Source organism: Trichechus manatus, unplaced genomic scaffold, assembly GCF_000243295.1.
Source record: "Trichechus manatus latirostris isolate Lorelei unplaced genomic scaffold, TriManLat1.0 scaffold00090, whole genome shotgun sequence".
NCBI lineage: Eukaryota > Metazoa > Chordata > Mammalia > Sirenia > Trichechidae > Trichechus > Trichechus manatus.
Window position 1 is genome coordinate 3,020,510 of NW_004444026.1, and position 18,227 is coordinate 3,038,736.

Sequence of the window (18,227 nt, forward strand, 5' to 3'; positions counted from 1 at the left end):
TTTGGGAGTATTCCATCCTTTTCTATGCTCTGAAATACCTTTAGTAGTAGTGGTGTTAACTCTTTTCTGAAAGGTTGATAGAATTCTCCAGTGAAGCCATCCAGGCCAGGTCTTTTTTTGGTTGGGAGTTTTGTAATTACCTTTTCAATCTCTTCTTTTGTCCTAGGTTTATTTAGTTGTTCTACCTCTGTTTGTGTTAGTTTTGGTAGGTAGTGAGTTTCTAGAAATTTGTCCATTTCCTCTAGGTTTTCAAATTCATTAGAGTACAGTTTTTCAAAGTATTCTGTTATGATTGTTTTAATTTCAGTTGTGTCTGTTGTGATATCACCCATCTCGTTTCTTATACGGGTTGTCTGCTTCCTCTCCTGTTTTTCTTTTGTCAGTTTGGCCAGTGGTTTATCAACTTCGTTGATCTTTTCAAAGAATCAGCTTTTGGTCTTAACTTTAAATTGTTTTTCTATTTTCTATTTCATTTAATTCTACTCTAATTCTTATTATTTCCTTTCTTCTGGTGCCTGAGGGCTTCTTTTGCTGCTTTCTTTCTACTTGTTACAGTTGTAGGGTTAATGTTTTGATTATGGCCCTTTATTCTTTTTGGATGTGTGCATTTATTGCTATAAACTGACCTCTGAGCACTGCTTTTGCTGTGTCCCAAAGATTCTGGTAGGATATGTTTTGATTCTATGAATCGCTTTATTCCATCCTTAATTTCTTCTATAACCCAGTAGTTTTTGAGCAAGGTGTTGTTCAGTTTCCATGTGTTTGATTTTTTTTCCTTGCTTTTTCTGTTGTTGATTTCTACGTTTATGGCTTTATGGTCAAAAAAGACGCTTTGTAATATTTTGATGCTTTGGATTTTGTTAAGGCTTGCTTTATGGCCTAATATGCAGTCTGTTCTGTAGAATGTTCCATGTGTGTTGGAAAAGAAAGAATACTTGGCTGCTGTTGGATGGAGTGTTTGGTGTATGTCTAGATCAAGTTGGTTGGTTGTAGCACTTAGCTCTTCCGTGTCTTTGTTGAGCTTCTTTTTGGATGTTCTGTCCTTCACTGAAAGTGGTGTGTTGAAGTCTCCTACTACTATAGTGGAGCTGTCTATCTCTCTTTTCAGTGCTGTTAGAGTTTGTTTTATGTATTTTGGAGCCCTATCATTGGGTGCGTAAATATTATAGTTACGTCCTCCTGGTGTATTGACCCTTTAATCATTGTATAGTGTCCTTCCTTATCCTTTGTGGTGGATTTTACTTGAAAGTCTATTTTGTCAGAGATTAGTATTGCCGCTCCTGCTCTTTTTTGAGTGTTCTTTGCTGGATATATTTTTTTTCATCCTGTGAGTTTTAGTTTGTTTGAATCTTTAAGTTTAAGATGTGTCTCTTGTAGGCAGCATATAGATGGATCGTGTTTTTTTTATCCAGTCTGCCACTCTTTGTCTCTTTATTGGTGCATTTAGTCCATTTGCATTTAGCATAATTATTGATAGGTATGAGTTTAGTGCTATCATTTTGATGTCTTTTTTTGTGTTGTTGACAGTTTCTTTGTTCCACTTAATTTTCTGTGCTGAGTCATTTTTCTTTATGTATTTTCTTTTCATCTTTTTCATTGTTCTTGATTTTGTGTTTGCTGAGTCTTTATATTTTTCTAGTTTTTTATTTTGACTTGTAGGATTGTTAGTTTCCTTTGTGGTTACCTTAATATTTACCCCTATTTTTCTAAGTTTATACCAGTCTTTTATTTCTTTATTATCGCCTTGACTTCCTCTCCATGTGCAAAATCTATGTCTACATTTTTTAAGTCCTTCTTTTTTGTTTTGGTGTTGTCATCTTTTACATGTTGACATCTGTTTCCTTATTTTCAGTGTTAGCTTTGATTTACTTTTGTGACTTCCCTATCTGGGTTGATATCTGGTTGCTCTGTCTGTGTTCTAGTCTTGGGTTGTTATCTGATGTTACTGATTTTCTAACCGGAAGACTCCCTTTAGTATTTCTTGTAATTTTAGTTTGGTTTTTGCAAATTCCCTAAACTTCTGTTTATCTGGAAATGCCCTAATTTTGCCGGCATATTTGAGAGACAGTTTTGTTGGATGTATAATTCTTGGCTGGCTGTTTTTTTCCTTCAAGGCTTTATATATGTTATCCCATTGCCTTCTTGCCTCATGGTTTCTGCTGAGTAGTCTGAGCTTATCCTTACCGACTCTCCTTTGTAGATGACTTTTCGTTTATCCCTAGCTGCTCTTTAAATTCTCTCTTTACTTTTGGCTTTGGCAAGTTCGATTATAATATGTCTTGCTGACTTTCTTTTAGGATCTACCTTATGTGGGGTTTGATGAGCATCCTGGATAGATAACTTGTCAACTTTCATGATATCAGGGAAGTTGTCTGCCAACAAATCATGAAGGTTTTTTTTTTTGGCGTGATGAAAATGTTCTAAAATTGATTGTGGCAACCCCAAATATATGGCCCCCATCACCCTTTTAACTCAGTACTGAAGGTCATTCTTGAGGTTCACCCTTCAGCCAAAGATTAGACAGGCAAATAAAACAAAATGAGACTAAATGGGCACACCAGCCCAGGGTCAGGGACGGGAAGGCTGTAGGGGACAGGAAAGCTGATAATGAGGAACCCAAGGTTGAGAAAGGGAGGATGTTGTCATGTTGTGGGTTGGCAATCAGTGTCACAAAACAGTATGTGTATTAATTGTTTAATGAGAAACTAATTTGCTCTGTAAACCTTCATCTAAAGTACAATTTAAAAAAAAATTATAAATTGGCAAAGGAACAAATAACTTCTTTTTAAAAAAAAATCTTCTAAATAATTCTCCAGAATGCTAAAATCCTCACAAAGACTCCTTACGGTATTTAAAGCTAATACAAGGAAAATGGCAAAACCTCTTAAAAAGCATACCATCTTAGGTCTTTAAGACTAGGAGGAAGTAAGAATATTTATGGGAAAATAGAGATGCTCCATGAAAAATCTAAAAAAAAAAAGACAACACAAAGAGAGAATAATTTTAGTGGAAAGATAAATTAGATTTTGTGAAGTCTCCTGAGATGTCTGGAGATACAGCTTACATCAATCTGATCTTAGAGACTAGGCTGCTGAAAGGGTAAGAGGCATCAGAGTTGGCATTAGAGAAAAATGTTCAGATCTTTAGAATTCAGAGAGAGAAGAAATTATGTTAAGTAAGTGAAAACAAAAAAGAAAAGACAGAGAGAAATAAGGTCTTCCTCCAAAATCTCCTAAATACTGCTCACTGGGAGTACAACAGAGGGTCCCAGATAAAGTGGGAGAAAAATGTAGAACAAAAGATCAGATTCACAAAAAAAAAACGAGTTACTAGTCTGACGGAGACTGGAGGAACCCCTGAGACTAATGACCCTCAGACACCCTTCCGATCTGGAACTGAAGCTATTCTTGGAGACCGTCTTCCAGCCAAACAGTAGGCAAGCCCGTAAAATAAACAGTAATACCCAAGAGGAACATGCTTCTTAGAACAATCAGTTATGCGAGATCAAAAGGGCAGTACTTGCCCCAAAGCAAATATGAGAAGGCAGAAAGGGGTAGAAAAGGGGGACAAAAGGAGATGGGGAAGCCAGGGCAGAAATGGGGAGAGTGCTGACACATTGTCGGGAATGGAGCCAAAGCCACAAAACACTTTATGTACAAGCTGTTGAGTGGGAATCTAACGTGCTCTGTAAATTTCACCTAATGCGCAATATAAATAAAAAAAAAGATTGTGGCAGTGGTTGCACAACTCTGAATATTCTAACAATCAGTGAATTATACACATAAAACAACTGAAATGTACACTATGTGAATTGTACCTCAGTATGCCTGTTAAAAAAAGTCGACATGAAGTAACTGCACAACGGGGAGCTTAACCAAAGCTATTCTGGTCTTTGATAAAAGCAGTATCTGGGACTATCTTAGAGATACTGTTTTTGGCATTATCACTGTAAGAATCTTCAAAAGACGCTACCAGCTTCACTTTTAAAGTTTTCAGTTCTTGGGATTGGTTTATTGATCAGTAATTTGGTGGTTTTATTTGACAGCTTCTGGTTGCATTTGGAGATTTCCATTTTTCCTTGTCAGGTGGATCCTTGTTTCTGCGGGGATCGTGGCCAGCTCGGTAACCGTCTGGCTGTGGTGCGGTCTCCTGCCGTAGGACAGCCACGTGCACCAGGCAGTCTCGCCACGGTCCTTGGCATGTCTTTTTATTTTAATGTTCATAGCAACTTCATTCACAACAGCCCCATGTTGGAAACAACTGAGATGTCCTCAACGGTAGATAAACAAGCTGTGGCATGTCCACACACTGCAGCACTGCTTAGCAATAAAAAGGAACTAACCATCAATACATGTCACAACAATGCAGATACATCTCCAACTTAACATCTTTTAAAGCCCATTCAGTACCATATGAATGGCTGCACTTAGTAGATGTATGATTCTTTTCAGCACAAAATTTCATAAAATGAGAAAATGGTTTGGCAGGGCCTCTTGGACATCCTTCAGTGGGGCAACGGTAGACTTTTGATACAGTTTTGAAGTCTTACTGTTCGTTTTACTGTACCGCCCTGCAGGCTGTGGCTCTTCCCCAGGCGCATGCATGTTGACTGCGGGGCTGTCTGGCAGGATCTTGCTGCAGCCGCACAGGATACACAGGCTATGGAAATGCACAGCCTAGGTCACCCTGCTCGCCCGTGGCTGGATCAGCTCCCAGGCCAGTGTCACCAGAGTCACGCCCAGGGGTAGCTGCTGCCCCGCAGCCGTCCTGGAGGAGGAGGCAGTGGTGTAGTGGTGACTCCCCTTGTTGGCTTCTGGGCATCTGGAATGCCTTGAGACCAACCCCACAGCCTCAGAGCCTCCCCTTTTAGTCTGTCCCACATGGCTCCAGGATCCTGCCCGGAGCATCGAGGAAAAGGGATGAGTTAATACTCAGGAACTAGTCATTCAGTTATTCACAAACATTTGTTGGTCTTCTCTTCAGTTCCAGAAACATTGAGGGCATTGTGCTAGATACTGGGTGGAGGTTAAGGTGCATAAAGATAGACAAGCTATAATTTAACAAAGAAGAGAGAAGATAACCCTGTTACCCTACAGAAAATAACTGTTTTGTATGTATGTACAAAAGTGAAGAAGTTAAATGTTGTGGGAACATAGAGGACAGCAAGATCCCCTTGAGTTGGAAAGACCGTAGGGCTGGTTCCTGTGCACCCATGTGAGTAGAGGCATAGACTAGAAAAGCACAGGACCAGGACCAGTGGTTTCAAATCAGCTGCAGCATCAGATGCCTCGTATGGAGTCATGGGAGAGTAGCTGGAAAGTCAGACGGAAGCCACACTTGGGAGTAGCTGCGTGACATGGGACGTGCCCTTCAGTAGGTTTATTGAGCACCTGCTAAGGACTGGACACTGGTCGGTGCTCATCTTCATGACAGCCCTGAAAGGTGGATGTTATTCCCATTTTGCAGATGAAGAAACTGAGTCAGACCAAGTGTCCAAGGTCGTGTAGCTCATATGTGGCAGAATTGGAATTTAAATCAGCCTGTGTTCCTTCTCTATACTATGCTTGCGTTTTCTCTGGAGAGATAAAACTCTTGCATTAAACAATGAGGACATTTAATGTGGCACTAATTATTAGGGTGAACCATATGAAAGTGCCATTTTTGTAGGTCAGAAATATCAGCAGTGTCGAGTATCAGCAAAGTCATATGGTTAAACCTAATACAACAGGAGTGGTTTGGAGCAGAGAGAAATCCGTCTGGGCAGGAATGGTTAGAAGAGGTTTCGTGGAGGAAGTAGGAAATGAGGAAGACCTGGAAGGATTTGTAGACTGTAGATGGATAGAAATGAGGAAGGAGAAGGGCAGGTGCATAGATGGGGATGACCGGAGGAGCCCAGCCTGAGCGGGCGGCAGGTGCTGGGGATCTCTATCAGTGGGTAGATATGCAGCCTCAAGAGCGTGCAGAGGTGATTGCATTTGATGCCTTGGACCCTCGGAAGTCACTCTAGGTTTCTCTGCAGTAGACAGTTTCTGATTTCACCAGCGGCTGTCTCTGTGTAATTGAGCCTTCATTCTGCTGATCTTCACCATGCTCCCTCTGCAGGAAACAGGTGAGCAGATTGCTATCAAGCAGTGCCGACAGGAGCTCAGTCCCCGGAACCGAGAGCGATGGTGCCTGGAAATCCAGATCATGAGAAGGTGAGGGCCCAAGTGCACAAAACCAGTGATGGAGCCAGCACACGGGCGGGGACTGTGGGAGCAGAGCAGCCATGGGACATTGAAACCCGGAGGGAGCCACTGAGCTTCAGGTGTGGAGTGCAGCTCCGTCTGTTCCATCTAGAAAAGACAGTCCTAAATCTCACCCCCTCACCCAGGATGCCAGCCCAAACAGATAGGACACTCTCCGACTTCTAAAGACTTCTAAAGAAGGAGGTACCTTAGTGACACTGAAAGGCCAACACTGGGTTTTTGGTCAACTTTATTTGTTATATTAAATAATTAAAAGTAGTCATCAGGGTGATTTTTTTCTTTGCCAGTAAAAATCCTTCTTTTCCCTTACTTTTCCAGTTCTAAGGTGGTATGTGACTCCACTGCTGTCAACCTATTGCTGACATTTATTCCTCCAGTGTGGGGACAGGGTCTCTCAGTCTGTTAGATGGATGCTGTCCTCTCAGCTAGTAAGGTGTTTAGGTAAGCACCATAGCGTCAGCTTGAAGACATCAGACAGGTGCTCCCTCTGCTGCTAACATCTTAAAAAGAGAGGGCATCACCTTGTTTGCATACACACACTCTTCATCGTTCTCATTGTGATCATCATCATCATCTACACTCAGATGGTGTAAGACTGAAGTCTTTCTACTGTCTCTGCTTTTAGAAGCAGTTTTGAAATACAATGAGGATTTGATACAGGGCACTTTAAAGAAAACTGAGTTACACGCGATGCACGCGTAGTCACCACGATCCCATGGTGCTCGGAGTAGAGCTGGGTGAATGCTAACTGGCCCGGGCACTAAGGCCTCCACCCCTGGACCTTTGTCTTCCTTTGTTTATTCTTGAGAGCGCTTGGTTATTCCACACCTTTGCTGTGAGGTGGGCTTGACTGAGACATGGAAAGGGGGTGGGGGTGGCTTGAGGCAAAGCTCAGGTTCTGTCCTCATTGGTTTCTGCTCCTTTCTAGGCTGAACCACCCCAACGTGGTGGCTGCCCGGGATGTCCCTGAGGGGATGCAGAACTTGGCCCCCAATGACTTGCCCCTCCTGGCCATGGAGTACTGTCAAGGAGGAGATCTCCGGAAGGTGAGGCTTCGGGGTGACTGGGATGCACATCCCCTCTGTGAGCCGGGCTGGGACTCCAGGACGGGGGGATGGTGAGACCTTTTGCCGTTTTCATCATCGGGAAGCTGAGGAACCACAGTGACCTTAGTGGGATTGCTTTTCCTTCTCAAGTTCCCCTCTTCCATGCCCAGTTTGGGGTGATGCGTGCGTGTGACTCAAGACTGAATCAGAAACTCTTATGAGAAAGTCAGGGAAGGGCTCTGTGTACGTTTTGCACCGCGATTACTAAAAGGACAAGGAAAAAATCATCACCCGGTCTTGACTGTGGGGAGAGACTGGACAAGTTCCAAGACAAACCTGGGCTCCCTCGGCATGTTAGGACGACATCTGTCTTTGGGTGTCAGTGCCCCCACTTCCTTATCAGGAAGCATTTCCTTCCACAGATGTGGCAGGACCACACACACAGCCACAGAGCGGCGTAGCAGGAAGGGCGCTGGCTTACTGATCAGAGAACGGGGCTGGGATTCCTGATCTACCACTGACTTACCTTCAGGGTTCTGGTTTCTCCTTCTCGCCACCATAGCTTCTGTTTTCTAGAACGTACACTTTATGGTGTATAGTGCAGTCCTCTGTAGCCTCAGGGACAGCTCTGGGTGTCTGCCTCCCAGGTGTCCTCTAAAATAGGACCACAGAACCTACTTTTACACCTTGCCTCGTTCGAATATCAACAAGCCTGCAAGGTTAGTAAGAAGATAAGATTCCCATCCTAAGGATGGTCTCATGGGTCAGAGAGGTTAGTTAGGTCAATTACCAGGCTTTACACAATGGAGCCCTGGTGGTGTGTTGGTAAAGAGCTCGGCTGCTAACCAAAAGGTCAGCAGTTCAGATCTGCCAGCCGCTCCTTGGAAACCCTGTGGGGCAGTTCTCCTCTGTCTTGTAGGGTCACTATGAGTCGGAACCGACTTGATGGCACCTAACAACAATGACAACACAGCTGGCAGAACAGAGCTTGGGTCACAGCGTACATGAGCCCAACTGTGGGCCACCTCTCCATCTGTGAAAGGGAATAATGCCATATAGCATTTTGAGAAATAAAAGTCCTAAACAAAAATGCATTATTTTTTTACTGAAAAAGAGGGTGCTCTAGGGAGGAGGGCTTCCCTGGGTGGTGCAAACAGTCAGCGTGCTCAGCTGCTAACCAAAAGATTGGAGATTGGAGTGTACCCAAAGGTGCCTCGGAAGAAAGGCCTGGTGATCTACTTCCGAAAAAATTAGCAATTGAAGACTATGGAGCACAGTTCTGCTCTGACATACATGGGGTTGCCATCAGTTGGAGCCAGCAGCAACTGGTTTCTAGGCAGGAGGGGGTAAGTGGGAACTCTGTACCTTCTGCACAGTTTTTCTGTAAGCTTAAAACTGCTCTAAAAAATAGTCTGTTACAAAGATTAGACGGGACTATGGGACATAAAGTGATACTCATGAAGAGTGTGCTTCTTAGCTCAAGTAGATACATGAGACCAAATGGGCAGCTCCTGTCCAGAGGTGAGATGAGAAGGCAGAGAGGGTCAGGAGCTGGCTGAATGGACATGGGGAATCGGGTGGAAAGGAGGAATGTGCTGTCACAGTATAGGGAGAGCAATTAGGGTCATATAGCAGTGTATGTATAAATTTTTATATGAGAGACTAACTTGAATTGTAAACTTTCACTTAAAGCACAACAATAAAATAAATGAAATAGTCTATTAAAACAAGAAATAACACAAAAAGGAGGTTGCTTTGTTTGTGCAGTTCTCCTTCAGCTGTTCAGTCTAGAAGGTCTGTGATAACGGGAGGAGGATGTCCATTTATTTCATCTTTACATGGTAGTTTCCCAGACCCAACATCACATGCATTTCTCTTCTGGGCTCTTCCGTTTTCTTCTTAAAAGGAAATTTTCCATGAAGGTTGATCTGCTTGGGTGGCTTTCTCCCATTGTGGGAGGCGGGTGTGTACTGGGAGTGGGGCAGTGTCACAGCAGGATGTGAACACAGTCCTTGGCATGACCCATGAGCAGGGGACTGATAACTGATGAGAAATGGAGAACTTGACAGCGCTTCGATTTTCCTCTGTATTTTCCTAACCTTTGACAGTTACTCGATTACTGACTGCAGTTACGTAAAGAGATAAAATCATGCTGTTGGAGTTGAGTGCAGTGTTCTCCGGGAGTCGTGGGGGAGTTCGGTGGGATGTGGCCAGATTACTGAGGGCCCTGAAGCTGAACAGAGGACTTTCAACCTGATCTTCTGGCAGCAAAGAGCCAATAAGCCAGGGAAGAAGATGAAAATTCCAGCAGGATTGATGTGGTTTTGAAGGCAGGATGATTTGAGGGGAGACAGGAAGCGATTGCATCCTAAGGGGAGCGGTCACTTAGAGGGGAGCAGTTGGCGGTGGGGGATGCTGCTGCCCAGAGCTCTTAGATCCTGTTGTTCTCCAGATAAGGTAGCCTGCCTTTGTCTCCTCTATAAGGTTGAAAACCCATACCCATGGACACAGAAATACAAGGCTGGCCAGCACATGAACAAATATAAAAGCCAAAATTGGTTTAAAGAGCCAAGACTGTATGCCTTGTAGGTAAAGAGGCTCCTGAACATTCCTGAGAATAAATGTTCATTAATGATTGTTAACCTCAGTTGAGAAGTTATTTTCCCTGTTGTCCTCATTCGAGGTCACTTCCAGCAGCATGTTGAAACCCTTGACAATTTGAGGGGGTCAGTAAGGCAAGACATAGGGGTTAAGTGTTTGGGTTGAGCATCTGATAGACTTGGCTTCAAATTCTAACTGTGTCCTCTAGTAGCTGTGTGAGCAGACAAATCACTTAACCCCTCTAGTCTCAGTTCTCTCACCTATGAAATGGAAATTCCAAAAGTATGTAACTCAGGTGGTAGTGGTGAGGCTTAAATGAAATGCAGGTAGAGCTTTGGTGAGCTACTCCACGCAGAGTTTAACCTAGTGCCTGGCACGTCATAAGTGCTCATTAAATAGTAGCTACTGTTGTCATCACCACCATGTGGCAGCGTGATCCTTGGGAAGTGGTCAGAGGGTGATATTCAGTGAATCCCTTCCATCCTGCCCTGTCAGTAGGGTTTCCTGGAGCAGGGGACAGTTGTGGCTTAGCTTAGACTCTGGCCTGCCTTCTTCAGAACTGCAGCAACAGATGAGACTTGATGATTCTGGAGCTTAGAATGACTCAGACGCCTCCAGCAGGGACCATTTTTGTGAGAGAGCGCCTCAAAGGTTTTCCAGTACCACTTCCTCCTCCACCCCATGCCAATTCCTGCCAGTCCTACTACCCAGGCCTAAGACTTTGGCTGGTAAAAAACACCTTGTGGACTTATTGGTGGTTTGTGACACTTACTCTGATGCTTCCTTTTAATTTCTTGACAGTACCTGAACCAGTTTGAGAACTGCTGTGGTCTGCGGGAAGGAGCCATCCTCACCTTGCTCAGTGACATTGGTAAATCCCAGCCCCGGGAGGCAGGCCGTGGCCTATAGGGCGAGCGTGTGGTGCCCCTGAGTCCTTGCGGCACACACAGAGACATTTCAGTCCTCTGGTCTCTAAAGAGGGTGGAGTGGGGGTCAGCAAGAGGCTAGTCAGGCAGGCGCTGAGCTCAAATAGATTTCCCTTCCTTTCTGACTAAGTCATGAAGCAAATTATGATGTATATAGAATAACAGATTTCCTTTTCCATTAAAAAAACTCCACTCCCTACTTTCCTGGAATAGCCAGCGATGGAGTAGGTTGTCACTGAATGAATTTCGTCCCTTGGCATCAAATTTTTCCACTTCCACGTTGGCAGTTCTTTTGCACACTGCAGGCGTAGGGAAGCTACCCTTGTGTACTCCTTTGACGCTGTTTGCGGATGAGGGGATCTGTGGCACTCTCTGAGAAGGTCAGCGTGGCTTTGGAGAGGAGAAAAGTAATCTCAGCCTGCAGAGCTCAGATGGAATCTCCTAGACCCTGGAGCTCCTACTCCAGGGGTAACGTGGAGGTGGACCTCCAGAAGCTGATAGTCATCAGTGACTCTGGCCTAGGGAAACAGACATCAGAAGTGAGAGAGGGGCTTGACCAGGGCCTTGTGGGTGTGTGTGTGTGTCTGTGTGTAATGGAGCCCTGGCACAGTAGTTAAGAGATCAGCTGCTAACCAAAAGGTTGGTGGTTCAAATCCACCAGTTGTTCCTTGGACACCCTATGGGGCAATTCTACTCTGTCCTGTAGGGGGTCGCTATGAGTCGGAATCGGCTTGACAGCAACGGGTTTGGTGTGTGTACATCTCCAAGATTGTTGGTACAACTTGATAGTTTGGGATCTAAGGTTTAAAGTTACCCAGAGTTTATCTCTGTGTGTTTGCCCACAGCTTGGGGATGTGATGCCATTGTCATTCCTCTTTCATCTCTACCTCTTTGAAGGTGTATTTTTTTTTCCATTTTGTTTGCTTGAACTTTTTTTTTCTGTTGGAAAAATGTCAAACATAGAAAAATTGAAAGTGTAGTACAATGAAACCCACCCCGATTCAGTTGTTAACATTTTGCCACATTTGTAAAGCTGTGTTCTTTAACCCTTGGTCTGCAAGTGTAGGTGGTCCTCCACTTTGTAAAACACGCTGCCTCTCTAACGTGGGGCTGCCCCTTCCTTACTCTGTGCTTTTGTTGATAGAGGGCAGGCAAGAAGGAAATGAAAGGGGAAAAAATAAAGCAATGACGTTTAAGATTAGGCGGCAAACAATCTGATAGGTAAAATTCCCATCTTACTCCAGATCCTGTATCTTTGTCCTTTCGGATGGAGCTCACAGTGAAGGCAAGTTGACATCATACCCCTGTTCTCTGATTTTAGTAGGCATCTCACCACTGACCAAACTGATTCATCATGCATTGGCCCTTGTGTGGGTCTACTGAAAGAGCCCTTTGTCTCCCTAGAGGAGCTGATACCTAGAGGAGCTAATCCATAAATCATGAATTCCACCTGTTTTCTTGATACCTCGCCCCAAGGCTCACCCATCCGCATCTTGCTTAGACATTTACTTGAGTGTGTCTTTTACCCCAGTGGCCAAATCATTAACTTGTTCTCTGTTGAGTTGGATTGAAGGCTGGTAGGTTGGGGAGAATTCTTCTGATCTTCATTGGCAACTTTTGTTTGTCTTTGGTTAGAGCTTCTTCCAGTCATTTTTATTTGATGTTATTTTCTCAGATACTTTTCTTTCACTTATTAGAGTATTTATCCATTCCTCAAATAGTTAAGAAAGTCTTTAAATTATTGCCTCAAGTATGCGTAACTATCTACTTCCTCATATAACTTTCTACTTCCTCAAGTAATTTTCCACTGATACTAATAGAACCTTCTGCTGGTTACATATTCTTTTGGTCTGGGTACACTTTGAACCCAGTTGACTTGTGTGGAAGTTTTCATATTATTTATTCAAATTGTGTGTGTGGGTGTGTTTAAATCATACGTGAATCAGAATAAACTTTCAAGTGTTGTTCGCCTCTCCTTCTATAGTGGATGAGTAGTAGTAAACTTCCTTGGTCACTGATTCTCTTCTTTCTCTCTGTGACCCTAAACTGGAAGTAATTAGGCTCTGTAGTACTAGTAGGAGTCCTGGGGTAGTGTAAGTGGTTAACACACTTGGCTGTTAACCAAAAGGTTGGCGGTTCGAGTACACCCAGAAGCAACTTGGAAGAAAGACCTGGCGATCTGCTTCTGAAAAATCAATCATTTTAAAAACCCTATGTAGTCTTGTAAGAAGACCAGACTTAATGGTCTGACTGAGACTGGAGATACGCTGGAAAGCACGGCCCCTGGATTCTCTTATCAGCCCAGAACTAAAACAGTATCCAAGGCCAACTTTTCAGACAGGGATTGGACTGGACTGTGGGACATAAAGTGATAACTCGTGAGGAGTGTGTGTCTTAGCTCAAGTAGATACAAGAGACTAAATGGGCAGCTTCTGTCCAGAGGTGAGATGAGAAGGCAGAGAGGGTTAGGAGCTAGTTGAATGGACATGGGGAATCTGGGCAGAAAGGAGGAGTGTGCTGTCACAGTATGGGGAGAGCAGTTAGGGTCACATAACAATGTATGTATAAATTTTTGTATGGGAAAAAAATTTTTAAAAAACCAGTGGGAAGAGGATATGGTAAAACCATCTGCCACAATAAAATGAAGATTATCTCATTAAAAAAATAAAATTCGGACACCTAGTTCTCAGATAAAAACCCTATGTAGTACAGTTCTGCTGTGACACACATGGAGTCCCCGTGAGCTGGAATCGACTCAGGGGCAACTAGTGTTTCTGGCAGTACTAGCACACTAGAATTAACTGTCTTCAGTCATATCTGTATCTCCAGCATCTAGAACAGTAGCACCTACTGCATGCAGCTGCTGAGTAAATATTTGTCAAATGAATGAATTAAATCCCAAAGGAAATTAAAAGAAGTACAGACCTATTTTTTCAAAAAGCAGATGTCCACATACAATTAACACTCCTGGGTTCAAATGCCAGCTCTTCCACTTGTTGACAGTGCGACCCTGGGCGTGTCGGGTAATTTTTCAGAACATCAGTTTTATTATTTGTAAAGTGGGAGCATTACTCGCCTCATTAGAATTGTTATGAGGATAAAATGTTACACATAAAGCTTTTAGCATAGTGTTCTGTTGGTAGCATAATATTCAGCCAGCAAATGCTAGTTCCTTTCTTATTTTCTTCCTCCTCTGGATTTGGCTGAAAAGTTGGGGAGCATATGTTTTTCCCTGAAGTTGTATAGAATCCCTTTTGAGTAAGTTCGATCGCCCTGATTTGGGTCGTGACCTGAGGCTGGAACCAGTGAACTGCGATAGGTGATTGCGTTATGGTGTTCTCTCCCTGGCACCGGTGGCCCTTCCTCAGATGCATTCCCATCTCAGTAACCTTTTGGATGCAGTCACGTCCCCTGATTTTGTGGCTGCAGTTGGAATTGCTGATAAGCCTGTATTTTACTTTGGTTCTCATTTCTGACTTGTGTACAAGATTTAGCCAGTTTATTTCTTTTACAGGGTTCTCATGACTGAGCTCAAATCCCAGAGCTTTTCTTGGAGCTCATCTACCATAACTCTTTTGTATTCTGAAGCATTTCCTGAGCATATTTTGTTCCAAGTGCTGGCTCTGCTTTCCTTTTGTTTGGGTTACCACTGCTGTTCTCTGCCAGGTTGACTTCCTATAAGCAGCCGAGCCGCACCCTTGGCTGCTGGGTCCAGATTCATTGCCTTCTCTTCTGTGTTAAACCTGTTTGCCCCATTCCCTTCTGGGCCACTCACCTCCCAGAGATACCTACTCACAGTAGTGTCAAGATAACAGATTTTTCCAGATTAAGTTTAGGTAGTTTTTCCAGTGAAGTTTAAATTGCAGAGTACAAAGGAGAAAATGAGCAGATAAGCGGAACCCCCCGTTTCCTTTGCCAGGACAAGTCTATTAGACTATTGCCCTTGAGCCAGGGACAGGTGCAGGGGCAGCCGGAAGTGATGAGACATCCACACATTGACCCAAAAATAACTCAAGGAAGTTATATATAAGTGGATTCTATTTAAACAGACTTGCTCATTATCCTTTGGAAAACATTGGAGTGTGTTTCCTTCCTTCTGCCAGCCGAGGAGCAAACTGCTGAGGCACTCACGGTGTGAGGGGCAAATGGCTGCACTCTGGAGGCCCGCGTCTCCGAGGCCAGCTGGGTGGACCAGGACCCACTAATGGCTTTATCCGATCTTAGATCAGAATTGGTCTTCCTTGGTTCATCAGGTGCCAGTTTGCTGTGGTGACTGACTGTGCAGTCCTCTGAGCCTTCAGGACATACCCCCACCCCTCCCCAGGGCCTCCTTTTTGTCTCTGCTTCATTCTCTGAGTCACTGTCTCTGTCCCTATTGGAGTTGCTCCTTGCAGGCATAGAGTACTTCAGCATTAAAAAGCAGAGAGGAGTTCAGAGAACACACGGCCTTAGGGAAGAGAGTTCTGTTCCAGGAATCAGAAAATTGGGCTGTCTATTTAGAAGGTGGAGCCCCCGGGCGGTGCAGAAGGTTAACGTGCGTGCTCAGGTGCTAACCGAAAGGTTGCTGATTCCAGTCCACCCCGAGGTGCCTTGGAAGAAAGGCCTGGCAATCTACTTCCAAAAAATCAGCCATTGAAAACTCTACTGAGTAGTTCTCCTCTGACATGCATGGGGTTGCCATGAGTCAGAATCCAGTTGAAGGCAACTGGTTTTTTATTTAGAGTATTTCCTTTATTGTGGATTATCTTGCTCGTTCCATTGAATACATCAGTCTGAAGATGCTGTTGATTATAAAAAAAGGTGAGCTCAGGAATTCAGATCATTTGTATATAAAATATGTTGGAAAGCATAAATAACCACGTTAATAACATTATAGTACTAAAAGAGAAGACAACTGGATTTCAGTCCTGGCTTCTCTGCTTTACCGGCTCTGTAACCATGTGCAAACTTTCTGGACCTAAATGTTCCTCAGCTTTAAAATCAGGGGTCTGTGGTCGGTGCTCTCTGAGGTCCCTTCTAACTCTAAATATCTCAGTTTCATTTTTCAGGTAACTCCTTTTCAGAATGGTTGCCCCAGAACGCCTTTGATATCCGCTCCAGTGTGTGTGTCCTGGCCTGACTGTTCCCCACAGGCTCTCCCACCTCTCCCCCTGAGTATCATCTGTTTTGTTTTTTTATGGCTTTCTCTTTTTTTTTTTTTGGACATTTTATTGTGCTTTAGGTGAAAATTTACAGAGCATATTAGTTTCCCAGTCAAAAAATTTATCCACAAATTGTTTCATGACATTGGTTGCAATCCCTGCAATGTGTCAGCACCACCACTTCCCCTCCGCCCCCCTCCTCCGTGGGTTCCCCGTATCTGTTCATCCGACTTCCTTTGCCTTAGTCAAGTTGTGCTGACTTCTTCTATACTGTGTATTGCCTTTCCCTTCACCAAAAAAAATTAATGCATGTCTATTATCTAGTTAGTGGTTTCCCCTCCCTGGTAACCCTCAGAGATTGTTTCTATGTGTAAACCTTTTCTTGAGTTTTTATTAATAGTGGTCTCACAGAATATTTGTCCTTTTGTGATTGACTTATCTCACTCAGCATAACCCCCTCCGGGTTCATCCATGTTGTGAGATGTTTCGAGGATTCATCATTGTTCTTTATTGTTGCTTAGTATTCCATTGTGTGTATGTACCATAATTTGTTTATCCATTCATCTTTTTTTTTTTAATTGGGCTTTAGGTGAAAGTTTACAGAGCAAATTAGTTTCTCATTAAATAGTTAATACACAAATTGTTTTGTGACATCAGTTGCCAGCCCTGTGATGTATCAACACTGTTCCCTTCTCCACCCCGGGTTCCCCGTGTCCTTTCATCCAGTTTTCCTGTCCCTTCCTGCCTTCTCTTTGCTTTTGGGCTAGTGCACCCATTAGTCTTGTATACCTGACTGAACCACAAAGCACGTTCCTCACAAGTGTTATTGTTGGCCCTATAGACTTGTCTCATCTTTGGCTGAAGGGTGAACCTCAGGAGTGACTTCAGTACTGAGTTAAAAGTGTGCCTGGAGGCCATACTTTCGCGGTTTCTCCAGTCTCTGTCAGACCAGCAAGCCTGGTCGTTTTTGTTGTTGGTAAATATCCATACATCCTTTGATGGGCTGCATAGCATTTTTTGCCAGGAGTTTTGTTGCCTTTCTGTTTATTCCTGCTCCATCCCATTCATCCTTCTCTGTGCCTGGACTGACTGTCCACGGCTTTCCATTATTCCATCTGCCAGCCTGTCCTCATAGCACTTTTATCAACCAAAGCTTCTCCAAAATCTGTATATTGAACCTGAGCTCCATCCTAATCCCATATGCCTGTCTACAGGATATTTCTCCCAAGGTTACTAATAAATGGAAGTTCTAAATGTCTTCCCTCAATCAGATTCCTTCTTGACATCCTATTTCTAGAATCACTACCCCCATCTTTCTGGCAGTTATCCAGACATGAGTGCCAAATTTGAATCTTGTCTCTTCTCAGATTCCGACTCATGGTGACCGCACAGGACAGAGTAGAACTTCCCCATAAAGTTTCCTTGGCTGTAATCTTTATGGGAGCAAATCACCAGGTCTTTCTCCTGCAGAGCAGCTGAGTGGGCTCAAATAGCCAACCTTTTGGTTAGCAGCCGAGCACTTATAAATCGTTGTGCCACCAGAGCTCACGCTCTTGCACGCATTCTCTCTCTCTGTATATATCTATAGATATAGATATGTATCCACACACATACATAGACTATAGAGAGATTTACTTTAAGGGATTGGCTCATGTGATCATATGGGCTGGCAAGTCCAAAATCCATAGGTCAGGTGCCGGAAAGAGTGCTGAGTAAAGAGAGAGTGAGTTCTGCCAAAATATCTATTTATAGTCTGGAGGCAGAACTGATGTTAGTTGCCGTTGAGTCGGTTTGGACTCATAGCAGCCCTGTGTACCGTAACAGAATGATACACTGCTTGGCCTTGTGCCATCCTCACGGTGGTTGCTATGTTTGATCCCATTGGTGCAGCCACTGTGTCTTGTCAATCCATCTCATCGAGGGTCTTCCCCTTTTTTGCAGACCCTCTACTTTACCAAGCATGATGTCCTTCTCCAGGGACTAGTCCCTCCTGATAAAATGTCCAAAGTACCAATGAGCATTCTGGCTGTACTTCTTCCAAGACAGATTTGTTCATTCTTCTGGCAGTCCATGGTGTATTCAGTTTTCTTCAACACTGTTATTCAAAGGCATCAATTCTTCCTCCATCTTCCTTATTCATTGTCCAGCGTTTATATGTATATGAGGTGGTTGACAATACGGCTTGGGTCAGGTGCACCTTAGTCCTCAAAGTGACATCTTTGCTTTTCAACACTTTAAAGAGGTCTTTTGCAGCAGATTTGTCCA

The 18,227-nt window shown here is 43.7% G+C and overlaps 1 protein-coding gene across 5 annotated transcripts in view; it reads left to right on the plus strand.

Moving 5' to 3' along the window:
• The window catches only part of IKBKB (inhibitor of nuclear factor kappa B kinase subunit beta), a 74,469-nt gene that overhangs the window by 13,773 nt on the left and 42,469 nt on the right, over positions 1 to 18,227 (plus strand). For 4 of the 5 annotated variants that reach the window (XM_004382083.2, XM_023736644.1, XM_023736643.1 and 1 more), the window contains 3 exons: positions 6,103 to 6,197; positions 7,177 to 7,294; positions 10,697 to 10,766. In XM_004382083.2, coding sequence (XP_004382140.1) covers positions 6,103 to 6,197; positions 7,177 to 7,294; positions 10,697 to 10,766 — 283 coding nt within the window. Of the gene's footprint in view, positions 1 to 6,102; positions 6,198 to 6,250; positions 6,690 to 7,176; positions 7,295 to 10,696; positions 10,767 to 18,227 lie in introns of those variants that run through there. The other variant, XM_023736646.1, reaches the window with a different exon arrangement.